The 26,338-nt window shown below is 42.2% G+C and overlaps 1 protein-coding gene and 1 pseudogene across 1 annotated transcript; both read right to left on the bottom strand.

Moving 5' to 3' along the window:
- Positions 1 to 15,265: 15,265 nt before the first annotated feature.
- LOC133907649 (soluble inorganic pyrophosphatase 1-like) lies at positions 15,266 to 16,860 on the bottom strand. Its single transcript, XM_062349721.1, has 8 exons — positions 16,643 to 16,860; positions 16,538 to 16,566; positions 16,371 to 16,436; positions 16,144 to 16,251; positions 15,977 to 16,042; positions 15,768 to 15,888; positions 15,586 to 15,667; positions 15,266 to 15,308 (listed from the first exon to the last, which is right to left on the bottom strand). The coding sequence occupies exons 1-8, from the start codon at positions 16,773 to 16,775 to the stop codon at positions 15,266 to 15,268; spliced, it is 648 nt and encodes a 215-aa protein (XP_062205705.1). The 5' UTR covers positions 16,776 to 16,860.
- An 881-nt stretch (positions 16,861 to 17,741) lies between these two features.
- The window catches only part of LOC133907171 (uncharacterized), a 34,801-nt pseudogene continuing 26,204 nt past the window's right edge, over positions 17,742 to 26,338 (bottom strand).

Raw genomic sequence — 26,338 nt, 5'->3', positions numbered from 1 at the left:
GACCATACCTTCACATGTCCATGACCGCAGACACAACTATTCAAATAGTTTTACACTCTGCAGAGGTTATACACTATACCCATACGATATGCTCTACTTTCATCCGTTGCAGGCGGAGGAGCGAATCATACAGAGACACTCAAATCACGTTTCCTACCGGGCTTTTCTACGTGATCCATCAAGTGCTTCAAGTCTCTTATAGAGGGAAGACCCTCGATTCGACTGGGGCGGAAACTCCTTTGCACAGAACTTGAAGACACTTGGCTCAATGTTGCCTCCCAGAACTCCTAGTATGATGCCCAACTCGGTCTGGTAAAAGAAAAGTCAAGTCCTGCCCATTCAGGACGCATGATTACACAAGGTGGCTAAGCATGACGACGCAAGATTCGATACTTATACAGTTGGGGAAGGCATCTTCCATTGGCACTGAGTATCACTTCAAGCCCCCAACGTATGAGATAGCCCCCAACTTTTAGAGGACTAACCCGCTTGCCCTTGTCAAAACAGTTTTCACCCATTTTTACACATCTATCACCATATCCCACATAATATCAAGAATTTCACAACCATCACAGAATTCACAACCATCAAGGATTCATGGTATATGAGTCAATTTGATAAACAATGAAGTAATACCTCCGAAGAGACGTATTTCCAAAAGTGACATCTCCGGGGAGACGTATTCATTCCTAAGCATGCTATATATAAAGGCTTCGTCCAACGTTAATATAGATAACGACAGGTAAATCCTAGGGTGATATGTATTTGGGATGATAACATTTAAGGCATGTCAAGTGTTGATAGGATTAACTACTACAAGCAGTTTGTAAAAGTGCAATATATAGCACATGCGATAATAAATCCAGTTTTAAGTTGATCATGTAGATTATTTGAAAACATAGGTTCAATATGATCAAGGAGATATGACTTGCCTTCACGAAGGTCAATTCACGATTGGTCTTGTCGCTCGAGCCTCTTGGGTTTTTATTGCTCGAGCCTCCCGGGTTCTTCATCATTGGGCCTCGCCATCAGTTCCTTCCTCGCGTTCTTTCTTAGAACCTTGACTTCGAGCCTACGCAAATTAACTATAAAAACACACATCGACTAAGCAAATGAACACCAGAGCAAAACCAAAGGAACACTAAAGCGAAAGAAGAACGACTAGAAAAACCTAGCCGAAAGACGATCGACGACATTTAGCTATGTGTAACTAACACACATAGTCTAGCGAGGTTATCTAGTGAAACTAGGTTAAGTTGTTAACTAGTTGTTTTATTAACTTAAGGGGAAGCCTAATCAAGTCATTTACGACTAAGTGAGCGTTTGTTAGCCTAACAGCCGGAAAAGTGACAGCTAGGGTTTCTACATATAGGTGAGTGCACGAGTACAAATATAACGTATGTGCGATACTTACGTCTATATGTATGTGAGCATGTATATATATATACATGCTTAAGTGTTGGATTAACATTCTAATATATAGCACTAAACAAGGTTATCTAGTAATAAATCTTAATTACCTAGTATCGTTTAATTGCCACACTAATTAAGTTATAAACTATAGCTATGGTAAATGCACGCAGGTAATTAATTAACTAGGTTAAACTATTATGTAAATCTAATTAATTAATTATTAAAAGAATATTCAATTAATTAATTACCAATGTTAAATTATTCTATCATATTCTAATGACTGATAACTATTCATTTAGCAGCTACACTGGTTAAACTTATTACATTAATTATGCTCATGTTAAATCCTATGGATTAAAGCATGAAATAATAATCTATGTCTAAACATTAAATAAAGCAACATTTAGTTATTCCAATTAACAAAAGGATTAATCTATGTTTAAGCTAGGTTAACATAAGCAACTAATCTATGATTATAACCTAAACATAGTTATTGAATTAACTATCTAGACTTTATTTATTAAAAGATAAAATCTAAACCTAGATTAAACACCGCGACACGAATTAAATACCGGGCGAAAAAATTAAATGAACTCCAAAAATTACAAGATTTGGCTAGGAGATAGATTATGGTTTTAGATGAATATTGGCGAAAGAATCACCGAAATCGGAGTTGAAACGGAGGAGTCAGAAGATTTGCCAAAAATGAATTTCTAGAAATTGGAAAATGCTATTGTTTTGAGGACTCAGTCCATGGGTTTGTGAACCAAAGGGAGTTTGTGGGAGAGTCTACGGTGCAACGGTTTTGTAGACCGGAGGAACACTGTGTGGAGGACATGGTTCATGGGCCAATGGGCCGAATGAGGCTCAGGGGGTGGTCCATGGTGGACCAAGCTTGTGGACAGGGCCAGCTTGAGCAGGAGGCCCTCCTGTCGGTGTGAGAGAGGGGCGACCAGAGGATAACATTGGCCAGGTCTTTTGGAGAGAGAGAGAGAGAGAGAGAGAGAGAGAGAGAGAGAGAGAGAGAGAGAGAGAGAGAGAGAGAGAGAGAGAGAGAGAGAGAGAGAGCAAAGGAGCTAAGGGAGGGGCGGTCGGGGAGAAGGAGATGGCTGACCGGGGGAGATGATCGGCGGAGCGAGAGGCCAGATAGCGGGAGGAGACGACCAATCGCGGTGGTCTCTTCGACCGAGCTCGGTGGCCGGAGGAGCCAGCAGAGAGTGAGGTGACACCGGAAGATGGGGGCTCGCCAAAGAGGGAGAGATCCTCTCGGTGGCGATAGCGTCGGCTGAGCAGCGGGCGGCATGGAGGAGTGCGCCGGCGGCTGGCAGCGCAAAGGACGCGCGTGAGCAAGAGGATGCGCGGGCGGAGCTGCTGGAACTGGGACGGTGCAACGCGAAGGCGGTGCGTAGCTGAGCGGCGGCACACGTGGGATGCAATATGCGGCGGTGAGGGGCACACAGTGGCAGCTCATGCGGCGGCCCGGCCAACAAAATGAGCCATAGCATGGCGGTGGAGGAGGCAGTGCTAGAGGCCCGTGTTGCTGTTGTTGCTTTGTGTATGCTTGTGCGTGCTGTGCGTGTGCTTGTGTGTATGCCTGCATGTGTATGTATGGTGTGGTGGGGAAGCTTGCAGGTGAAGGAAAAGGGAGGAGGAGAGCAAATGGCTTTTGCCTCCTGATGAAAAGATCAGTGAGGGAGAGAGGAGCAGCAATGGGAGAATGTGGGCTTTGCTTTTGCTGCCGGTGAAAGATCAGCGGGGGAGGCATGCGCGGTGTGAATGTGGGAGAAAGTGGCGGCAATGGACATTTGGGTCTGGGTGAAAGATCAGAGAGAAGAAGATGGATTTGAGTGCTATGTGAGAGAGATGAGAGAGAGAACAGAGAGTGAGAGATTTGTAAGACAATTCCATTGCATGTAATCGAATTTGTAGATTGGATGTGTGGTAATTCAAATTGAATAATTTGAATTTAAATGGATTTGGATAAATCAAATTTGGATTTCAGAAAAGATTTGGGTTTGGCGCTACTTTAAACAAACATATTTGAATTGTAAATGGAATGTGTGATAATTCGAATAAAGGTATTCGAATTTGAATTAGATTGTGTGATGATTTGATGAATGACTTGAAATTGTAATTGGATCTGTAAGGATTCAATTTGAATAAACTGAATTGAGTTGGATAGGATTTCAATAATTCAAATTGAATGTATTTGAATTTAGGATTTGAAAATGAGATTGATTCAAAAAGATTATTTGAATCTATATTAGAAATTAAGCTTGGCATTAATTCAATTAAGGGTATTTGAATTAGGAAAAAGATTCAAAGGTCAAGCCTCGAGATTTGAGAGAGGTTTGAATTCAAAAGAGTTGAATTCAATTTGGATTTCAGCTGAATTGAATCTAAGAAACAGATTTAAAATTGAGAGACCTTCAATTCAAAATCTTCACTCAAAGAACCATAAGAACAATTAAACCAAAATGCATATGATCAATTTATTGCAACGATTAATTTAGAAATTAATATAGTGATCTTTGGAATACTTAACCAAAATGATATATTTGAATACACACATACAAGTACACACATATTCAAATATATATTTTCTCGATTTTATAGTGGTTTAATAATTAGATTTTTTTTAAAAAATTAGAATGAATTTTGCTATTTTCTAAAATGCTAAAACTCAGGATGTTACAAAAGTGGTGTTGGCCCGTGTTGTAAGATCTCAAACACGAGATCTACTATCCTCCTGTATCAGTCCCTGGATCAAGTAGCTGATACGTATAGTATAACAATCGTGGTATTATAGTCAAACTTCGTACATAAGATATTAAGGTTTAGAGTACAAAAGGTTTACAAACCATATAATATATTGCAAACTTGGTCTAACGGCCAACAAAACACAACGAAAATAACTACTCAAGCCACATGCAGCTAGGTTGCAAATGCGACTTCTAAGTCTACTCTTCATCCTCGCCTTCTCCTCCACCGAAGTCGGCTTCAGTTTTCTCATTTGAATGACAGCAAGAGTGAGTACGACAGGTACTCAACAAGCCATATACTACTTGAAATGTTTTATGCCGGGATTTAGTTGTATTCTCTACTGTTAACTTTAAAATAGTTTGAAATAGTTTGAAACCAAGTAACAAGTCATATCTAGGGGCTTTTCGATCCTTGGAGGGGCCTTACTCCGCAGTTCCTATCATCACATCTGGTGTACCTCTAGTACCACATAGATCCTAGCGAATTGAGCCAACAATCTCATCACACCGAAATCTAGTCCACACACTCACTTATCAAGATACACACACCTAGAGTCTAATCATCAGGGTTACTGCTTTCACATGTTCATGTCAAATAGTTTTACACTCTGCAGATATTGTACACTGTACCCACGCGATATGCTCAGCCTGCAAGCCGTTGCAAGTGGAGGAGCGAATCATACCGAGACACTTCAATCATCTTTCCTATTGGACTTTTCTACGAAACACCCCAAGCACCAAAGGCCTTGTATTGAATGCCAACCCCTTTTAAGCCTTTGGCCGGTTCCCGAAACATTCAAATAGAGGGACAGATGGTCACTTGACCTCTCGTTGCTCTCAGCCTCCTAGTATGATGCCCAACCCAGTCCAGTAAAAGAAAGTCAAGTCCTGCCCATAACAGGATGTATGGTTGCACGGGAGTGGCTAAGCATGACGGTGCAATGACTCGGTTCTTAAATACCCAGGGTAGGTATCTTCTGACAATGAATACCACAAGGTAACTTAAGCCCTCAAGAGCATCATCGACTGGAGAACCACTCTTCCTGCCTTCGCCAAAACAGTTTTCACCTATTTTTACACATCTCCCACCATATCCCACACGGCATCAAGGATTCAACAACCATCACGAAATTCACAACCATCAAGGATCTATGATATTTGGTTAATTTGATAAATAGTGAATCGATATCTCTGAAGAGATGCATTTCAAGGCGACGTCTCCGAGGAGACGTATTTAATCCTAAGCATACTAGATATCAAGGCGCAGTCCGACATCAATGTAGATAATGACAGGTAATTCCTAGGGTTATATGCATTCTGGATGATGATATTTTAGGCATGACAATTGTTTCATAGTATTAATTACTACAAGCAGTTTGGAAAAGCGCAATACATATCACATGCGATAATAAATCTAGTTTTAGTTGATCATGTAGATTATTTGAAATCATAGGTTCAATATGATTAAGGAGATATGACTTTCCTTCTATGAAGTTCTCCTCTAAGCCTTGGTCGTAATCAGAATCCTCCTGGCTCCTGATGCTTCCTGCGCAGCACTCACAAAACTCCAGCAGTTCTGCAAGTGCGACTACGATCAATAATAAACTATACAAGAGAAAAATCAAATATCACTAAATGGAAAGTTAAATGATCCATAATGGATAGCATAATGTGATAGATATGTAGATCTCGAATTTAGATGAATTTCAGTGAAACAATCACCAAAATCGGAGCTAAAACAGAGAAGTTATGACTCCCAAAAGATTTAATATAGAATTAAATCAAGAAAATATGGAATGACACTGTTCATGGGTGGGGCCCACTAAACAGTAACTAGTGGGACCCGCATGCACATTACTGGGTGGGACCCACATGCATAGTATCCGATTGGGCTAAATGGGCTCGGATTGGGTCGGGCTTGGGCCCGGGCCGCACCGTATTGGGTTGTACAGTATTCGGTCCACTTAAGTCGAGCCAGTTGGACACAGCCTTCTAGTGGCTGGGCTGACCTGGCAGGTCAGCTGCTACCGGGTTGAGCCATGACCTGGCCTGGATGGGCCGCCCCAGTAGGTCAAGGCGGCCTCGTGCGCGTGCGCGCGACGCGTTGGTGGGGTTCAAACATCGACGAAGGGGAATGGGTAACAGTGAGCAATTGTGGCGGCGTGTCGTCGGGGAACTTCCCGAAGTCACATTCCTGCCGGAGTTCCATGACGAGATGCTAACATCGGCCACCTACGTGCTATAGGGAACTCGGCTGGGGGTTCATCGACGACATACCATGACTAAAGTAGTGCTAGACGGTGGTCGAAGAAGGCGGCGACGGCGCAGAAAACTCATGCAGCACCTCTCATATTCTACACGCGATCTACCTGCAAGGAAAAAGGAGCCTAGAGCTCCTGGGCTACACAGCATGATGGTTGGACCACATCTAGAAGGGAAACACATGCCGGTGGTGACCATGGCATGACGGCAGAGGGAAAAACATGTTGCTGCATGCAGCCACACGAAGAGAGAGCACTAGGATAGTGACATGCTAGTTAGGAGGTTGCTTGTGGGGACGAGGATGCTCACCGAGCTCGAAAACGGCGAGAAGCTGGACGGCGGTCGGCGATGCGACAGCGCGGTGGCGATGGAGCGGCTCGGCTCCTGGCGCGGGCGTGCTCCTAGGCAATGGAAGGCGGCACAGGGATGGCGGCAACCTCCTGGTACTCCTTGGTAGCTCGTGGGGGAGAAATAATAACGGTGGAGCTGCAGCGACGGAGCAATGGCACGACGGTGGTGCTGTGGTGGCAGCGTGGTGGGGAAACAGAGAAATGGAGGTCAGACTGTTCTATTTATAGAAGGAGAGGGAACACAGTAGGGAGGCAAGGAGCGAGATGTGGCACAGAGAGGCGAGAAGGTGCAGCATGGCTTCTCTACGTTGGTGGCAGGACTGCACTGGCCTCTCACACGCGTGGTCACAGAAGTCTAGCGGTGCCAGGCTCTCAGGCAGTGTGTTGTGAGGGTAGAGAGAGGGGAGGGAGAGAGAGAGAGAGAGCGAGAGCATGGAGGGACAGGCAAGAAAGTCACCAGCACATTGAATGTGCTAGCCGTCGTGGTGGCGGGGTGGACAACGTGATGACGTCACGCTGGCGAGAGAGAAGGCGTGGTGATGGGCAATCAGATGGGCGACATGTGGATGGCGTGGCGCTCGTGTGGGTGCGGGTGAGCGAACTGGCACGCGGCCAAAGCTGGGCCGACAGTGCGTTTGTAGCCCATGAGCAGGATAGTGGAGCGGGGAAAGAAGCTGGGCCGGCTGGGTCACAAGTTGGGCTGCGCAAAGAGAGAGGGAGGGAGATTTAGCCTGGGGAAGAAAAAGTAAAGAAAAAAGGGAAAATATTTTTGGGATAATTTAAAGGAGAGATTTGAATTTGGATTTGACTTTGGACTTGATATAAATTCAAATAGGTATATTTGAATTATGACTTGGATTGGACTTGGAGATCTAACAGTGGATTTGAATTCAACTGGATTCGAACTGAAGGGAAACTAAGAGTAGATTTGAATTTGAGAGACATTCAAATTCAAACCTCCACATTAAGAATCGTAACAACAATAAACCAAATGCACACGAACAATTCGATGCACAAAAAAGTTAGTAATTAATTTAGTGTATTTTGGAATACTTAACCAAGTAATACATTTGAATGTATATACACATATTAATATATGTATACATTCAATTGTATATTTTCTTGATTTTATTTATCTTAATTAATCTCTAAAATTTTTAAATTTGGAGTGAAATTTGTTATAAATTAATATGCTAAAACTCAAAATGTTACACGTGTGATCTAGGTGTTAATGTTGGGAGATTAGTCCCACATTGGGTGTTTAGGTGGGTGAGGACTAGCATATAAACTGTTGCTCTCCAAACATAGCACATACATGTTAACTCTTTTACACGAAGTGAGTACAAAAATATAAGCTGGATGCTATACGCATACGTGTGCTCGCCCTACGTGGGGGCCAGACGGTAAACGGATTTTGGACGAATGGTGTTGTAGCTAGCTTGCTGCTATTCATTGGTGCGTTCTGATCTCTCATGAATGCAAGCAGAAGCTTCAAGGCAAGTTCACCTAAAAATTGTCATATAAGACCTAAGAAAACATCAGACTTTGTTGAAACTAAGCGACAAGCTAATTGTTCATATTCTATTTATACATCTTGTTTATTTATGAAAAGTTTATTTCAAGAATTGGCTTTGTTACACTCACAACCAATTTGGATGTTTGTGCAAGGTACATGTTTACAAATATATGTTGTTCAAATATTTAATTATGTCAACAATATAACTGTTATTGCATACATGCAATGGATCGAAATCCCACACCTCCTGGAAATCTTCATTTATGGTCATCGTCACTTCTTACTTATCCATCAAAACCTTTGTTGTATATTGTTAATGAGTTTGGTAGAGCTCTAGCTCTGAGATCTATATAAGATTTGGAGCTTGTAGGATAAAATAAAGTGGTTTAAATATCTATTTTCAGTCCAAAATAAGAACAAGATGCTTAAATCAAAGACCCTTAATTTGTCCATAGCTCCAGCTTCAGGAATTTTTGGAGTTAGAGATAAATAGCTCTAAAAATTCTTAGGGCTGGAGCTCTTCCAAACATGACCTTAGTACTAGCAGTAGCAACAGGTAAGAGCTAGCAATTCGAGCTATGCAGTTTGCACTTGTGTGCTCCACCTCTAATCTTGATTCTTGCAGCCACACGACGCCATGGCCGCCATTGGTGCTGCCCTTGCTCCTGTCACCGACATCCAGTACCGTGGCATCTCGAAGCTGGCAGACGACAAGTGGTGCAGCTACATCGTCAACCAGGAGGGCCGACGCTTCCATGTTGGCGAGTTCGAGACGTTGGTGGTGGCCGCGCTCGCGCACGACCACGCCATCCTGGGCATGAATGTGTCTGCCATGGCGCTCAACTTCTACGTCGTGTTGAGCGACACGGAGCTGCAATTCCTACGCAGTCCACGTGTGTGCTGATTAACGCCCCGTAGCCCACCTGACATCAACACGCACAAAAGAGCATTAGGAATTTTAATTCCATATCTTCTTAGCTGAGTATTTGTTTTGCAACTCTTTAAACTATTTATTATCTATGTAGAGTTGAATATTTTTCAAAAAAGAAGAAAAATATAGGATATAATAGTAGCATTTTAGTTTGATTATCGTAGTTTCTTTATCCGAGTAGTTGCGTCCATACATAAAAGGAAATGGTTTTATCTATATATATTTATACTCCCATAAATGGACAGTTATGGTGATCACAAAATGAGAGACAAAGTCCACCTGACCATTGAAAGGCGAGTCATTCCACCCACTAAAATACCCCCTCAAGCTCCCTTCGCAGCAGCAAAAGCAAATTTATTAAAATGTTTTGGAGCTATTTTTTTTTCATGGAGGAGTTGTCAATCACATCTTTCTTAGTTTCTTGGAGACAAAATATCGTGTAGGAGCTCTCTTCAATTTTTAGCTTTACTGCGCTCTATTTATCTTCATTGTTGAGATCCCTGATGTTCCAATTCAGCATATTCCAACTTATGTTGTGGTTACTCATCATTGTAACTGAGATGAATCTGCCACTTGGATCTTCTTGGGTTGAAAACACAAGAAGAGAAGACTATGCGTCTCGCCTCATGGTAGCTCAAATCGTAGGGTGTACTCAGCATCATAGGAAGAACACACAAAAAACCCACAAGAACCACAAAGAGCCAACAAAAACAGAAACTAATAAGCACTTTAGTGAGAAAACTGGCCTGAAGTCTCTAGGCAGGGGATAGCCTATTGTCGAAAAAGCATATTAGATGGCAGCTATGAGAAGAACCAATAGGACGCCCAGAACAGTAAAAGGGAAAGGGAATCCTCTAGGAAGCAAGGAATGACGACTCAGGGAGTGGGGCAAGGATGAAACAAAGGAAAGGATGCGGGGAAAAGAAGTGTAGGATAGGTGGATGAGATACAGATAAACATGAAAGATAAACTTTAAGTAGTTCCAAATTGTCACGAGGGCCCCACTAACAGTGCCTAAAAATAAAACATAAGTATCTAGCCACGCTAGCCACTATTACAAAAGGAGGGAGACCCAGCACCTCCGAACCAAAGTGCTTCTTAACAATCAAAAGTAAGACCTAGGGCATCATCAATTATTGTCCTGAGTGTCGAGGGAGTTGTCACTGTTCTGTAGAATCTTCTCTCACTCTTTAGGGATTTCAAGGTAAGGTCTGTCCAAGCTATTCAGGTCATCTAGGTTGGGAAATTTGAGAGGGACGAAGGTAATAATCGAATTGGAGTTCTTACTCTCTCTTACTAGGGAAACCTTGGGGGCTAACGGAGTACTTGGACTCTTCTTTTTCTTGGGTAGGACAAAGCTGGCAAATGCACTTTTGTGGTCTTGCAGGCATAATTCCAACCTCTTGCTCCTTCTCGAATTCCCTGACATAAGAGCAACTTCCTCCATGATTTGGGTTGAGTTCTGGTCCTCCTGTTCCTGCCCAGGGCCACGAACCAGCTTATGAGCTCCATCTTTCCTGGAGGAATGGTCCTTGAAACCAGCCTTCTTTGGTAGAAGAACCTCTCTCATTTTCTCCCTTCTCTTGTAAGTGTGCTTGATGATTCTGTTAGCTTTGAGGGAGGTATATCTATCCCATGTTGAGTTTCCCTTGTTTCTGTCTGTCGAATCCTAAACCACAACATTGGCCAGCATATGTCCTCCAACCCTCGAGACTATCACCTTGTTCAGGTTGATTTCCAGTTGGGATCCTTGATCTTGCAAACCAGCCTGGACGGGGTTGATTGAGAGCTAGAGCAAGCAATTCAGTAGAGAAAGGATAGTAATCATCTAGTTCCACCATGCGACAGCTTGAGCATGCGGAAAGGCGGAGCCAAGAAGATGTTGCGGAGCTGTTAATACGAATGGCCTGATCCAACCCAACTAAGTATTTAGTTGACAAAGGTGAGGTCTGGCTAATCTTGAACCAAAAAATAAAGGATGGGACCCATACCCTGAAGGTACACCTAGTTTCCAATAGATGAGGAGCTAGACACTCCTGAACCATGCCCTAACGAAAGAGATTGTTCCAATTAGGGCTGCAAGGGATGGTGGGGGACTGACAACACTACTGTGTTGTTCTGGGGTGAGGCTAGCCATTCCTGCACCCCAAATTCCTTCGTTGCAAGGTCCTAGGCTGGGTCATCTTGCTTTTAGGCCAATTATTGATCCACCTAGACTTTGACTTCTTCAAGTTCTCCTGGATGGACTAGACCATGGAAGGGATGGGGTTGCCATTACCCAGGGGAGCCTCGTCCTCATCTTGAGATAGAATGTCAACAAACTCATTGTTCAAAATGTACACGGGGGAAATCCAGGATCTACCAGGTCCCCCCATCTTGACCCCCTGACGAAGAAGCAAATTGCGCAGCACTGAGGCGATATCGTCAAACAGTCACTTCACCAACATGTAGGCTTTGCTTATGGTGCTGGAGTGCTGGTGGACTAACTTCCTAGAAGAAGCACATGCCTAATCTAAAAAGGCAAACTCATGTAATCCATCGGATAATCCAAGAACCTGAACCAACCTATTCTAGAGAAAGGAGTGTTGCGATAGTTCTCGGCCCTATCATGAGCAACAAATCTAACTGCAAACCCATCGATGTTGTGCACGTTGCCATTAAAAAGCCTATCCCGCTGAAAAGTATCCCGAAGTTGGTACAAACCGATCCCAAAGAAATGGGGATAGGAGTAGAGCACTTAGAGATGGAGCTCATCCTGGATGTACTGTGTCACCCGGTGGATGAAAAGATTGTACTCATCTGGGTGCATCGCTTCATCCTCATCCACTACAATCACGAACACTTCGTTGACCTTGATTGAATTCCCAGCCAAGGAAACCCTCGCTCTCTAAATGTGATCAGGACCATCATCTTCCACCACCATCTCTGGTAGGATAAAGCAAAGGGGATTAATAGCAAAGTTTGCCATTGTGATCAAAGGTAGAGACAAGTTTTCGCGGGAGGAAAGGTTAGATGGAGATTGCAGGGAGGCGGAGCGGTTAGAGCCTATGGTAAGGAGTGGGTTTTTTTGCAATTAGTCATCTCGCTTGGTCTAAGGACAATTGTTGGAAGCACAAGCGTCTACCAGTTGAGGGTCCAAGAGCACGATCATTGATGGGCCTTTAATTCTCCATCCAAATCTCTGGTTGTTCCTCCTCTTAAAACACGCCCTCACTTTGTGCCAATAGGCAAAACATCCTTTGATCCTAATGTCACTCGCACACTCACTGATTCGATTGCCCCAACTCAGGCAACAGGAACACTTCTTGATATTCAGTGTGGCATCATTGGGTTCACTGCTGCAGGGAGGAATCTTAGCAACCCTCCCCTCAGGTCTCTAAGCACATTCCAAGGAAGTATATCGGGTAGCCAACCTTCTCATCCGGGAAACGAGCAAACAAGCAGAAGATCTCTCCAAACAGAACCCGAAATCTTTTGGGGTATAAGAAGACCTAAGCGAGGTAGCCTTTGCACTACCAGTCACCCTCATACTAGGCTTTTCAGGAATTGGGGTCCGTTGGATAGAGGCAATAGAGGGAGAGGAGAGGTCTTTCCGAAGACATGAGAAAACCTTCCCAATAGGGATCAAATTTGAAAACTAGGGCAAAAAAACTTTCCCACGAACGGACCATTCGACACCGAGATTGGGGGAGCCACCAGACAAAAAAATTTCTATAAATTTGGATGGACGAACTAGGGGAAGCGGGAGAAAAATTCTGGCCGGGGAGGATTGAACTAATGAAGCTGCAAAAGAAACTCTTTTAGGAGAAGAAAACGATTTAGATTTTCTTATTTTTTCTAGTCACTAGGGTCCATTGATGTTCTTCTTCTTCAACTCGAAGAGCCTTTTCCCCAAATCCAATTGGCATCACCATCCCTCCAGAGATGGGAGTAAACATCAAAGGTTTCAGTGGTGATACGCTTCAAAGAGTAGATGAAGAAACCAACTTGCTTAAAAGCAACTGAGAAACGAAAGAGTTGCTCCGATTCGGGATGGACATGGAAACCCGCCAGAGCTCCCCCATCACAGAATGAAGAGCCAAACTCACTGAGGATCTAGTGAGACGAAAAGTGTATCTTTGGAAAACCGCAAGCAAGAAAAAGCAACCATGAGGAGAGCAGGAGAGGTGGTGTACCGACAAGCCAAAGCGAGCGATGACCTCAGCTTGGAACCTCTTTCCCCGAGAGAGGTCCCAGTCCTCAAGCATGGCTAGCAGACGATCCCCTATCACACACCTCCAGCTTCAAGGGTGAAGGCTCCATGATGGGCAGAATGTAGTGGAAGCAGGACATAATGGGGGTGGGGGCAAGGGTGGACGCGAGCACGAGAGCGAGGTTGAGGGAGCCATCTAACTGTGTTATTTGGATATGATTATTCCACTTTCACACATACCTTTTATTTGTTTGTCCAACATTTGAGACTTCAGAAACTTTGATGTCATCCTCGAATGGAATAGTGCGATGCATTTTAACCTAAACTTAAGGGCGTGGATTTGTGCCCCGTAGATATCATTTTTTCGTTTTCTGCATTACGAAATGTCAGGAGTTTTCTTTTTTCCTGAAAATTCCAGTATCTAAAAATCTGTGTGGAATTAACCTTTAAAAAATAGCAAATAAAGTTTTCTATTTCTCTATATGACCATGGCGTAGCACCTTAGGCAGTGACTTCCCGGTCATTTTTGTTCTAATTTCACTGCTGACTTTGACAAAAGACAACAAGTTGGAGTCAATGTTACATATTAATTATTCTTCATCAAACCAACAAAAAAAATTCAAATATAAATCTAAATGTAGTCTATGGTGCCTTGTGTCACCCTTAAAAAAACTTGAAGTCCAAACTCTGAGTATGTTAGGAGAAACAAAAAAAAAAAAAAAATCGCTGTTTAAAGTGGCACCTGTCTTTTCCATTTTCCCACCTGTTTCAATTTACCGTTTGTTAGAAGTTTCTTATTTTCGTTACTCTCAATACGGTATGAATTTGGACATGAAATTTTCCATGTAAGTAGAGTAGTTTCTGAAATACATAAACAATTGTTTTCACAATTTTTCGTGCTAATCTGATATGCAAACCAAAAGTTTGTGCATATGTATACTAGATATTTTCTCTCCTTTTAGATGCAGTTTGTGATCAGTAGCTTGGTTGGCCAAACCCTATATGCAACTTACAAGGATGTGCGTTTCACAACAATTTTCCGTAAACAATAGATACCTTGAAACGGACTTACGAGGTGCCTGCTATGCATTACTGATGGCTTGTTGCTTGTAAAATTGTTATCCAGTATTTACTTTTTTTTTATATATTTTCAGTCGGGTTACGGGCTCAGGTCACGGGCAACGTCCACACACGCGTGTGTGTGCACACTTCAGTATTTACTATGTTTTCTTGTTTTCACAGGATTCAGTTTTGGAACCAAAATTTATAATTGAGTTGTGTTTGCCTTTGAGTATAGTTACGAATGTGGCTAAAACATTACTGTACGTTATACTCTTGCAACTTATGTTCACGGTCTACAACAGGCAATGTTTTTTTTTTAATATTAGTTATCTTGGACAGCAAAATGAGCGATCTACTTTATGAAATTGAAAGCTCCTCAGCATCCGGTTCTACTTGAATTCGGTTTGACAAAAGCTCATAACCCAGACTTGTCAAATAAACTTCGTGTACCTATTGATACATTGCTCACCAAAAGGAAACAATGCAAATAATAGATTTTTAGTAGCTAGATTGTTTGGCGATGGATTTTTTCTCTACTTTCAAAGTACAGTAATTCATATCATTATTCCTTGATTCATGTATTTAAAAAAAGATGCATAAGTGTAGCAATATCCTTTGATTCAAATATTCTGCAAAGATGTGCAGAAGAATAACATTATCCCTTTATTCAAATATATGTACTGCAAAAATGGCTCCTGAAACAAAGACCAGGACACTGATTATTGCTTCTTTGCCCCCCGAGACTAGGAGAGGGATTGTTCCATCTCGAAACAAGTTCTAGCGCCTCAAACTGTGCAGGATATATTCAGCGTATAGGTCCCTGAAACAACAGCACATAGGTTAAAAATGAGATGGGGTCATTTTGAGATAAATTATACAATTTTTTTATCAGCTCCAATTGACATCCTTTGTGAATGCTAATTTTTTCTATTTACAGGAAAGGTGAACAGATTTGACGGAAGTAGACAGAAAATGAAATAAATAATTGAAGGTTTTAGATCTCATTTCATCATTTTATGGCAGATGCATTTGCATCACCAGTTTCTGACTGAACAACTGAAAGGTGCGCATTATCAGCTTGTTCCAGGAAAACTCACATGGAGTACTGAATGGCCTCCAGCGCAGTGATCGGTGGCAAGAACTCGTTCACAGCAACTTCCTTGTTCTCATTCTTTTTGTCTGGAAACACAAAATGCGAAAGAAATTTCAGCGCTTTAAGAGCAATTGCAGTGCTATAATTATAGTAAATCAGACAAATTTGGAAAGAACAGGAATGTACAGTCTTCAAAGAAGCGACGAATTTCATTAAGGCGGTGGGGAGACAGCTCCTTGAGATCGGTTAAGTGGCGGTATTCAGGATCATCAACACAAACTGCAATTATCTTGTCATCTTTCTCACCCTAATCGTTGCATGGGCAAATACACCATTAAGCCAACATAATGTCAGATGGGAAAGTTTGCAAGAAAAATTCGTAAAGTGTATCATGCCTGATCAATCATAGGCATAAGGCCAATGGCCCTAGCTCGAAGAAAGCAACCAGGTATCACCGGTTCCTGTTCGTTCTAAGCGAGTTACAGGATAACCTCAGAGGCCCAAACATAACCTACATCACTAAGTGGGTCAGATAAAGCAAAAAGCAGTAAGCCAGGGTGACCTGCATCAACACCAGCACATCCATTGGATCTCCATCCTCACAAAGCGTGCGTGGTATGAAACCGTAGTTGTGCGGATAGACCACAGATGAGTACAGCACCCTGTCAACCTAGTGAGACAACTTGTCAGATTCTCAGTTAGTTGCATCAGAATAAAATGATCAGTCTTTCTCTTAGCTGGTTAAAATAGTACACCGGAAAGCTTGAATTTCGAGAAAGATATGTGTACCTTGATAAGTCCAGTCTTCTTGTCAAGCTCATACTTCACTTTACTCCCCTTTGTGATCTCAACAACCTGCAAGCATGGAAGGTCTTCATTTTTGGTGCATCTGAAAGCAATGTACACGCTTTACGTCGCCCAGGATGGCAAGAAAAACAGGAGGATATGGTGCTTACACAATTGAAAACCTGAGGGGCGCCAGGTCCTGGCATTTTGAGAATTCAAAGCATCAGCTTGTATGAACCTTCAGAGTATGCTGAAATGCAAACACATGTGTTCACCTATCTCAAGGTCATGCCAGGAATGCGCGGCGACAGACCGCTTTGAGAGGGACGACATGATCCGCTCGTTCAGCCGCGGATGGCTTTTCTTCTCTCCAGCCATACTCCTACAACCACAGAAAAGATGGACCATGAGTTTCCTTGCATGGAACTAGCAAAATCTGCAAGAACGAATATTCCGAGCCATAAAACACGCAACAGTCAAAGATGTAATAGCCAAGAACAAGAAGAGATCATGAGCAAAGAGGGAATTTGACATTTGACAGCTGATAGGATGTGATCAACAGGAACGAAGACAAGGACGCAGGAAGCACAGAACCACAGGAGCGGCTGCTGTTTATATTGAGCTCTTGGTTGGTTCAAGCGGTGAGCCTGGAGATCCCGGAGAAGTGGCGGGAGCAGCGGCCGCTCGGACGCCTCCTGCATGCAACCCTCCAGAATTAGACAGGAAACATGCAGTGAAAATGTTCTCCGAGCGTACAACTTACGCTCACAGCCAAGCATCATCTGCTTAAAGTTTCACAAGAACATGAAAATTACCAGTTCTGAGATTCGGTCTTGATCGGGTTAGTTAATTAAATTTGTGCTTCTACATGCAGATCCAACAGAATAGCCCAGGTACGGTTCAAAAGTTGAGCTCATGTTTGAAGCTAAATATATGATTCGACCGATTTGAAATATCTGAAGTCTCAGTGTAGCATCAAATCTTGCATGCATGCATCACAACATTCACAACATTGCAAAGACGGTGAGAATTGAGGTAATCTCGTAGATCCCCACATAGTTACAGAGATCAGTTTGTCTGCTATTTACTCTAACATTTCCAGCACATACAACTTCATCAGGAACAATTTCAGCGCATACGGAGAATATGTAGAGATCTAAGGCCGTTATGCACAAGTGGCATGCCTGATAACTGATGGAGGTAAATTTAGTCAGCTACACAGGCGTATGTATCTATGTCAATTTCTAGCCGGGCCGTTAAACCATAGCAATATATGTATCGATACATCCGCCTTGTGACCATAGCAAGGCCATAATGCAAGGTCTTGACCTTTACATACGGCAGTGCACTAGGAAGCTACATGCAAGCACTTTTTCATGTTTCTGTCCAGTCTTTGCCAGGCTCTCCCTTCAAAAAGGCATGCCTCTTGTGACCACCCCGACTCAACAGACCAATGCCACTTGATCTTGGCATCTGGACGGCACCAGCTACACAATCTCCGGCCTGAGCACAGCGCCAAACTCTAGAAGTTCCTTCCCCTAGCGAACGTAATCTTGGGAATCCATTTTTTAACCTGCAAATTGACCATTGCTCGGTATCTTTACCAGCCAGCTTGTCGCACACAGGACAAGGAGGGTCATGCTTCTGCCCCTTCGGACTATTCCTAACTATTTTCTCTTTGTTTCATTCTTTTTTATTCTCTTTCTCATTCCTATTTTCTTTATTTCTCTCTTCTTCGATAATTTTCTTTCGAAGAGATTCGTAAAGAGAAAAGAAAGAATTTTATTATGAAAAAAATGATCTTAAAAATCTATTCGTAACGGAAACTATAAAGAAAAACTATTAAAATATTAAAGAGAACAAAAATCACTTCGCAAAGGAATCCTGAATCGCGAACAGAATCCCTTCAGTTCTGCGACATGATCTAAGAACTCAGCATGATAGCACACCAGCAACTGGCAAATCTCCAGTACGGACAATTCGACGACAACCCCAAGGTGATCTCTTGGTCAAAAGCTTATCGCAGAAGCCACACTTTGTTTTCTCCATTAAATTATTAGGACGCAGTGGTCCAGCTCGTTCAGCTTCAGGTCGTTCTGAGAAATCAATAAGATCCATGCTACTTGCAGGCTCCAATTTCCTGACTCCCCATGACTGCTACTGCCACAGCCACTTGCTATAGTCCATGAGACCTGGAGAGCGAAAGTCTCCTGTTCCCTTGAACTCAGGGCGCAGAGGATTGTTGGCGCTTGCAGTGGCAACAGGACTATGAGTTTCTTGCCCTTCTAGTGAATGTTCTGGAAATGAAAGAGGATGGATTGGCTTTGACAGGAATGATCGACGACACGGGAAGTTACGGGGCGTCGATGAGTATGATTTAGGCACAATATCATATTCACTTCCATCAGAGCGAGAGGAGGTGGAACCACCACTATTCTGCTGTCCTGACATTCCCTACACCAGGGGGATAAAATTAAGTCCCCTGAAACCTGGAGGGAGAAATGAACTTTTTATAACATGAAAAGCTGCCATATCGCATGCCTCTGACAATAACAATGCACCAATCGGCTCAGCCACTGAAACTGCATAGTTAAAAAAGTAACTCCAATTAATACAAGTGATCATATTGTAAAGTTATTTGGAAAAGGTTGCATGCAATGCCCTTACACATATGCCCAATTAACACAGCTGATCTTACTTTGTAAAGTTCTTTGGAAAAGGTTGCATGCACGTGCTCATAGCCATGTGCACACACAAAAGAAGGTGATGACAAATGTTCACTGGATTAGGCAACTTGCAAACACTGTATATGCTCATCCAGTAGAAAAAGGGCAGACAAATAATCATGCACAGAGCCCTTTAACGATGTGTTCAAGGAACGAAGGATAAAGAAAATATATTACAAAATAAAAGATACTTTGGAGAGATGGAGATAATTTAATCGGAGTAGCAAATGTACTGTCTTGCGATCAAGCTGATGATAAAACTGTAGATTAATCATTGAAAGTTTGAAACTACAACCATGCCAACATCATTCAAATAGCGCCACATTCCTAAATAGCTTGAAGACTAGTATTTGGCAAAACATTGGTAACTTTTTTGTTTGTACTACTACCGTACTGGAACAAGAAATACTTTGTCTACAAAAAGTGGTCTCAAGATGGCCTAAATAATGCAGCCAAGAAAAAAAAACATATCAATTAGAGAGGGATTTGGAGAATATACCAATAAATTTTACCTGAAATGATCAATATACTTAATTAACTAGTGGCAATATAATGCCTGGGACTATTGCAAAATGATGTGAAATTATGCATATCATAGAAACTGAGAAACTAAGTGGAGAAGTACCTTAGTTTACATGTAATGAGCATTGATAACAGTTGATATGTCTTGAATTTGGTTAGCATGTGTTTGTGGATGCTTATTCTTGTTCATGTTTAACTCGAGTTGACAGTGTTTGGAATTGACGAATTCTTCTCTGTACGTAGAAAAATTATACACATCGGAAGTTTCGGTGTTCACCAGAAGTTCCGGTGTGGGCAGTGTATATTCGTCGGACTATTTCTTGTAGAGAGCAATTTTTCGGGCGAAATTAGAGATTAATGCACTGGAAGGTCTGGTGAATGTGGTGGCTACACCGGAGGGTATCACCAGAGCATTTTCAGTGTTGAAGTAGAAATGAAAGCAAATACCGGATGGTCTGTTGATGGACTTTGAGAGCGCCGGAATATTTTCTGCGGAGAGGGAATTTTTGGCGCTAAGTTTGATTATGTACACCGGATAGTCTGATACTGTAATTGTGAACACCGAAGAATGCACCAGACCTTTGTTGCAAAGTGGTTGTAGAAGGGTGGTTCGATGGATTATCACACATCGTATTATCCAGTGATAGACATGAGATCACTGGAAGCTTTCACCAGACCTTTTCTTGCAGAGAGCAAAGTTTTCCTGAAACAGATAGTGTTACACTCATCGGATGGTCCAGTTCATGAATAGAACACACCGAAACATCCGGTGTTCACGTTTTCTGCAGGATGTGCTCTGAGTTGAAGTTTTTGATTTTGTGCTGACCTAGAGATGTTTAGAGTGTGGAGAAATGTGTTTGCTTGTTTCATGGTGTGCAGGTGACAGATGCAACTTGTCGGTCAAGAGCGGGTGATCAGAGCTAAGTGGGTGCTTAGTGCCAGACGATCAAGGAGGGTTGGGCGGAGCCAAGGGTGATCCTAGCTGTATACATGAAGGTCAAGCAAAATATGAAACGAAGGATGAAGATGGCATGTTGACAAATTCAAACGAAGGGATGCTGGTGCAAGTGACAAGACGACCCGAGGGATCGGGAGCAGGAGATACTTACCGATGGTCAAGATCGTAAGATGGAGGGCACGCGTCATCATCGGAGCACTTGCTTCAGGTGGAAGCAAGTGGCGACTAGTCACACTTTGAGAATCGTGCTAGGGTTTCACAGTTTGGCCTCAAAACTGTAGGAGGACTAGAAGAGTACGTGGCACTATTGTGAAGCTTACGTCGAGATGAAGTTAAGTCGTAAAGGCACCGTGACCGTTCGATGAATGAAGAAAAAAATAGACTAAAATACCCTCGATGGTAAGTAGAAGTGTATTACAAGAGAGAAGTATTTTAGGAAAAAGTTAGGAAACTTGGGGGTCAAGTTTTCTAGGTCTATAAATAGAGGGCTAGGGTTATGGAAGAGAATGAACCGGCCATTTGAGCCTCTTGTGCCACCTATATGAGTGCATTGTGCTAGGATTTTAGTGAAGAGGAGGATTGATGCTTAGCCTATGTAATAGGTGAGAGTTTTAAGAGAAAAATATTTGTAATACATCTAAAATAGGGCTGACCTCTTTGAGTAATAAAGTTTATATTTTGCAATGCTTGAATTCTCCTACTTCTAGTTTCTCTCTATTGGTTCCCTTACAAGTTCGTAAGTTTTCGATGTTTCGTTGTGATTTTCATTTTGGTTTTTGGACTAAATTTCAGCACCTTGTGAAGTTATTTTTCTTGTTGCTAGAGGCATAAAAATCAGATATGAGTGTATACTTGTGTGTCTTTAACTCTCTTGTCTCTAGATCATTAACTTGAAAAATTTCTTCAACCGATGACCTTATCTTTGATTTTTTTATTCTTTCTTCTCAAGTTCCAAACTTTGTATGGGATGAGTTATGGATTGGTTTGCTGTTGAGCGTAGTGTTTGATTCCAACCATGAGACCCACCTTCGATTGGATCTTCAAGTTTGGTTTTTTAATTCTTTGAGTTTTTGTTCTGTTCTAGACGGATCTTCCAGGTTGAGCTCTATGTTTATGTTATGTTTTGTGTTACGCTTTATTCTTGAGTTGCGTTGGGTGACAAAATAGAAGGTCATCTATTTCAAAAGAAATTTATTTAGGCGCCTATTCACCCCCCTCTAGTCGCTATTCTCGGTCCTACAATTGGTATCAGAACCGATTTGATCACTTATTGACCTTAACCGGCTTTGTGATCCGTAGATAATATGAAGAGAAGTGGGAAGATTATGTTATTTAATGGCAATGATTTTTCATACCGAAAGGTGCACATAGAGCCTTATCTTCTAAGCCAAGGAAGTGCAATATGGAAAGTAGTTGATTCAACTACGAGATCCATGCTGCTCGTACGGCTCAGGTTCAAATAGAATAGTACGAGGTCAACAATAAGACCAGAAATATTTCGAGTGCGGTGACACTACCCACATCAAGGCAGACTGCCCCAAGCTCAAGAAGAGGGAGTACGTCGATCACGACTATAATAAGCATAAGAAGAAGAACAAGAAGTCTTTATTCAAGAAGAACCATGATAAGATGGCTAAGAAGGAGACCAAGGCGGCTTCTAGGGTGTTCGTGGTGGCTTTTAGCAACGTCGACACATCCTCTAGAGATGAGGAGAGCTTGGAGAAGGATGAACCGCAAGCAAAGAACAAGAAGAAGACCAATGACTTCACTGGCCTCTGCTTCATGGCAGACGACAAAAGCGATGACAGCGATCCTGTAGGAACGAGAATGGCCACTAGAGGGGGGTAAATAGGATCCTCAACAAATTTCTTTCAAAATAGATGGCCTTTTCCTATTTCTCACCCAACGCACCTCAAAACGCTCAAGCGGAAGCAAAAGAATCAGAGAGACAAAACAAGAAGACTAGTTCCATGGCAGCATAACTCCACGAATGGAATATGAACCATATGTTCCATTCAAGACCATTCCATGTGTCTTTGTGCATAAAAACTCGCAACTTTCAAAGAAACTAGAGAAGATGGACACCAGACAAGGTTATCCTCTAAGATGATAGTCCAGTGGCAAGTAGGGACTCAAGACCCACTCAAATACATGAGTATGTGAGTGTTTAAGCCATAGCATCAAGAAAAACAATCCTGTAAAGGTGAAAAATTGTAGCTCAAAGAAAAGATCACCGGATAAAGAATCTCTCCAAGTTGATGATCTAGAGGTAAGAGTACTCAAGACCCATGAGCATACACTCGTATGTGAGTTTTTATGTCTCTAGAAACAAGAAGAATGATCTCACAAGGTGCTGAAATTGCAGCCCAAAAACCAAAACGAACATCAAAACCGAAAACCGAAAAACTTGCAAACTTGCAAGGGAACCAATAGAGGGAAACTAGAAGTAGGAGAATTCAAGCATATGCAAAAAACATAAACTTCATTAGTCAAAGAGGTCAGCCTTATTTTAGGCGGATTACAAAAATTTATCTCTCAAAACTCTCACATATTACATAGGCTAAGCACTTATTCTTCTCTCATCTAAAACCTTAGCTCTAAGGCTCTTAAATGAGAGACAAAAGGGGGCTCAAGTGGTTGGTTCAAAGCTCTCTCTAACTCTACCCCTCTATTTATAAGCTTAGGAAACTTGGCTCTTAAGTTTCCTAGTTTTTCCCAAAAATACTCCTCTCTTGTAGTACACTCCTACATACCACTGAGGATATTTTGGTCTATTTTCTTCTTCATTCATCGGACGGCCGCAACGCCTTCATGACTTAGCTTCACCTTGATGCAAGCTTCGTGATGGTGCCGCATACTCCTCCAGTCCTCCCACAGTTTTGAGGCCAAATCGCGAAACCGCCTGCACGCTTCTCAAAGTGTGATTCATCGCCTTGCTTACACCTTAATCAAGAGCTTCGATGTCGACATGTGTACTCCGTCAAGCGATCATGACCGCCGGCAAGTCTCTCCCGCTTCTGCTGCTTCGGGCCACCTTGTCACTTGCACCGGCATTCCCTTAGCTTGAATTTGTCAACACGCCATCTCCATTCGCCTTCAATGTTTTGCTTGATCTCCACGTGTTCAGCTAGGATCACCCTTGACTCTGCTCGACCTCTTTGATCGTCTGGCACCAAACACTCTGCTTGGCCCCGATCATCCCGTCGTCGACCGCCAAGTTGCATCCATCACATGTACACCATGAGACAAGCAAACACATATCTCCAACTCTAATTCCAATTAGTCCATAATCAATATGCTAAAATGAAATCCCAAATCAATTCAAATCACATCAAAGCTCATGCAAAACCGAAGATCATCAAACCAAATAAATGACAATGTCAATCACTCATCACAAGTAAACCAAGGCACATTTTAACTTGGTCTCTCAATCTCCCCCTTGATGAGTGCATTGACAACCCTCAAAACACAAAGATTTTAGTTTGAAGAAATTAAAACAAGATAAGCTCATCCAAGTGATCAAAAACTCGAGAAAGAGCAAAATATGTCACTTGGCATAAGAAAGGTTGCAAAAGCCCTAAGAGAGGTAAAGACGAGCCAAAAAACCTCAAAAGAGCAAGAAAAACTCAAAAACCCCAAAACACATCCCTTTGTTGAATATTTGTGCATAATATTTTTTGGCATATTTTCTCTCCCTTTAGCAATGCAAACATCAAGGATAACAGACTATGCAAAATATGTGCAAATAAAATACAAGCCTACAAAGCTTCACATATAGATCACAAAGCACTTGTAAGAAATAGAGATGTAAAAGCACTATAAGAAGTAAACAATGTAACTCAAAGACGCACAAAGTCTCGAAGTGAGTTCATGTCACAAGCACCGGGAGTGAAGCAAGTTGTGATCATGTTGTTCAATTATCCAAAAGATGTCACCACAAAAGCATCCGTAGTTTCATGATCAGTGCAAAGATTAGAGAAACTAATGTTATGTCAAGTTCAAACTAGGTAACCAAGTTCAACTCGACGAGCTATGCAAACACCCACATATCAATCCAAGCCTTAGTTTGAAAACATGAAAAAGAACATTCTTAGCACATTAAAAAGCACAAGTTAACTTTATCATTTGTTCATTTAACTATCCTCAAGTGAGTTTTATGCAACCATGGGTTCACTTCTTCGGCAAACCACATGAAGCCTTAAGCCATCGTATTGGATTCAATTTTAGCTCAAAACTTGATCATTCATTTTATTAACTCAACATAGAATTCAAGATATGCAATGTTTCACAAAGCCAAAACAAGTTGTGCCTTTGCGACACAAAAGAGCACATGCTCTCGCAAGGGTTAATCATGGGTTAAACATTTACATAGACAAAGGTCAAAGACCCCCAATCCGCTGAACTGAACAAAGCGGCCTAGCACAAGCTTTTCACAGAACTAGCCTAATTTAAGTATTGATCAAGCTAAAGCAAATACTCAGGGGTGACAAGAGATTATGTTCACATTTCAAGTTCATTCTTTAGAAAAGACAAGCTTGCTCAATAGATTTTATGACATGTTTCAACAAGAGCCTAAGCTTGCACAAATTGTTACACATCCACTACACTTAGCATAAATTCACAACTAGTACAAGAAAGTGCAAAGAACATATAAGTGAAGCTTGCTAACATGATTATATTACAAAAGGCTGTGAAATGCAAATGCAATAAAAGTAAGATAGAGTATGTATAATGGCAACTCCCCCTCACATAATACCATAGGGATGACACACACCAAGCTCTCCCCTCAGAAAGGGAAACCTTATTACATCTAGAGGCTTGGTAAAGATATCGGCTAGCTGGTGTTGGATATCTATGTAGCTCAACTCAATATCTCCCTTCTCATTATGGTCTCTCAGGAAGTGAAATCTCACATCTATGTGTTTGGTTCTGGAGTGTTGTACTGGGTTATTGACTAAGCTTATATCACTGGTGTTGTCACACAAAAGTGACACACTCCTAAAATCTAACCTAAAATCCCTCAAGGTAGCAACCATCCATAAAATCTGTGAGCAACAGCTAGCAGTAGCTACATATTCAGCTTCAGCAGTAGACTGCGTAATGCTAGACTGCTTGCGAGAAGAACAACACACAAGAGAAGTACCCAAGAAATGACAAGTACCAGAGGTACTCTTCCTGTCAATTCTACAGTCAGCAAAATCCGCATCCGAAAAACCTCGAAGAGAAAGAGAAGAGGAAGCAGAAAACCAAAGCCCAAACTCGAGAGTGTGCTTGAGATACCTCAGAATGTGCTTCACCACTTGGCGGTGAGACGTCCTTGGTGAAGCCTGGAAGCGAGCACACAAGCAGACGACGAAGTGGATGTCGGGTCTTATCACCGTCAGGTACAGAATGGACGTCTCACCGCCGATCATGCTCCTATACTCCCGCTGGTCCACCTCCTCGCCATCTTCATCTGGATCAAGCACGGTCGAGGTAGCCATCGGTGACGCCAATGGCTTTGCATCGCTCATGTCGAACTTCTTCAGCAAATCTTTGGTGTACTTTGTCTAGTGGACGAATGTACCTTGCTTGCATTGCTTGATTTGCAGCCCAAGGAAGAAGTTGAGTTCACCCATCATCGACATCTCGAATCCCCTGCTTATAGTTTCTACAAACTTGGCAACAAGTGCATGAGAAGAGCCACCAAAAATGATATCATCCACATAAATCTGAACAAGTAAGAAATCATTGCCATGCCTAAGAGTGAACAAAGTTTTATCAGC

Source organism: Phragmites australis, chromosome 24 (assembly GCF_958298935.1).
Source record: "Phragmites australis chromosome 24, lpPhrAust1.1, whole genome shotgun sequence".
NCBI lineage: Eukaryota > Viridiplantae > Streptophyta > Magnoliopsida > Poales > Poaceae > Phragmites > Phragmites australis.
The sequence above is the reverse complement of the archived record's forward strand: the minus strand, read 5'-3'. Positions and strand labels throughout refer to the sequence as shown.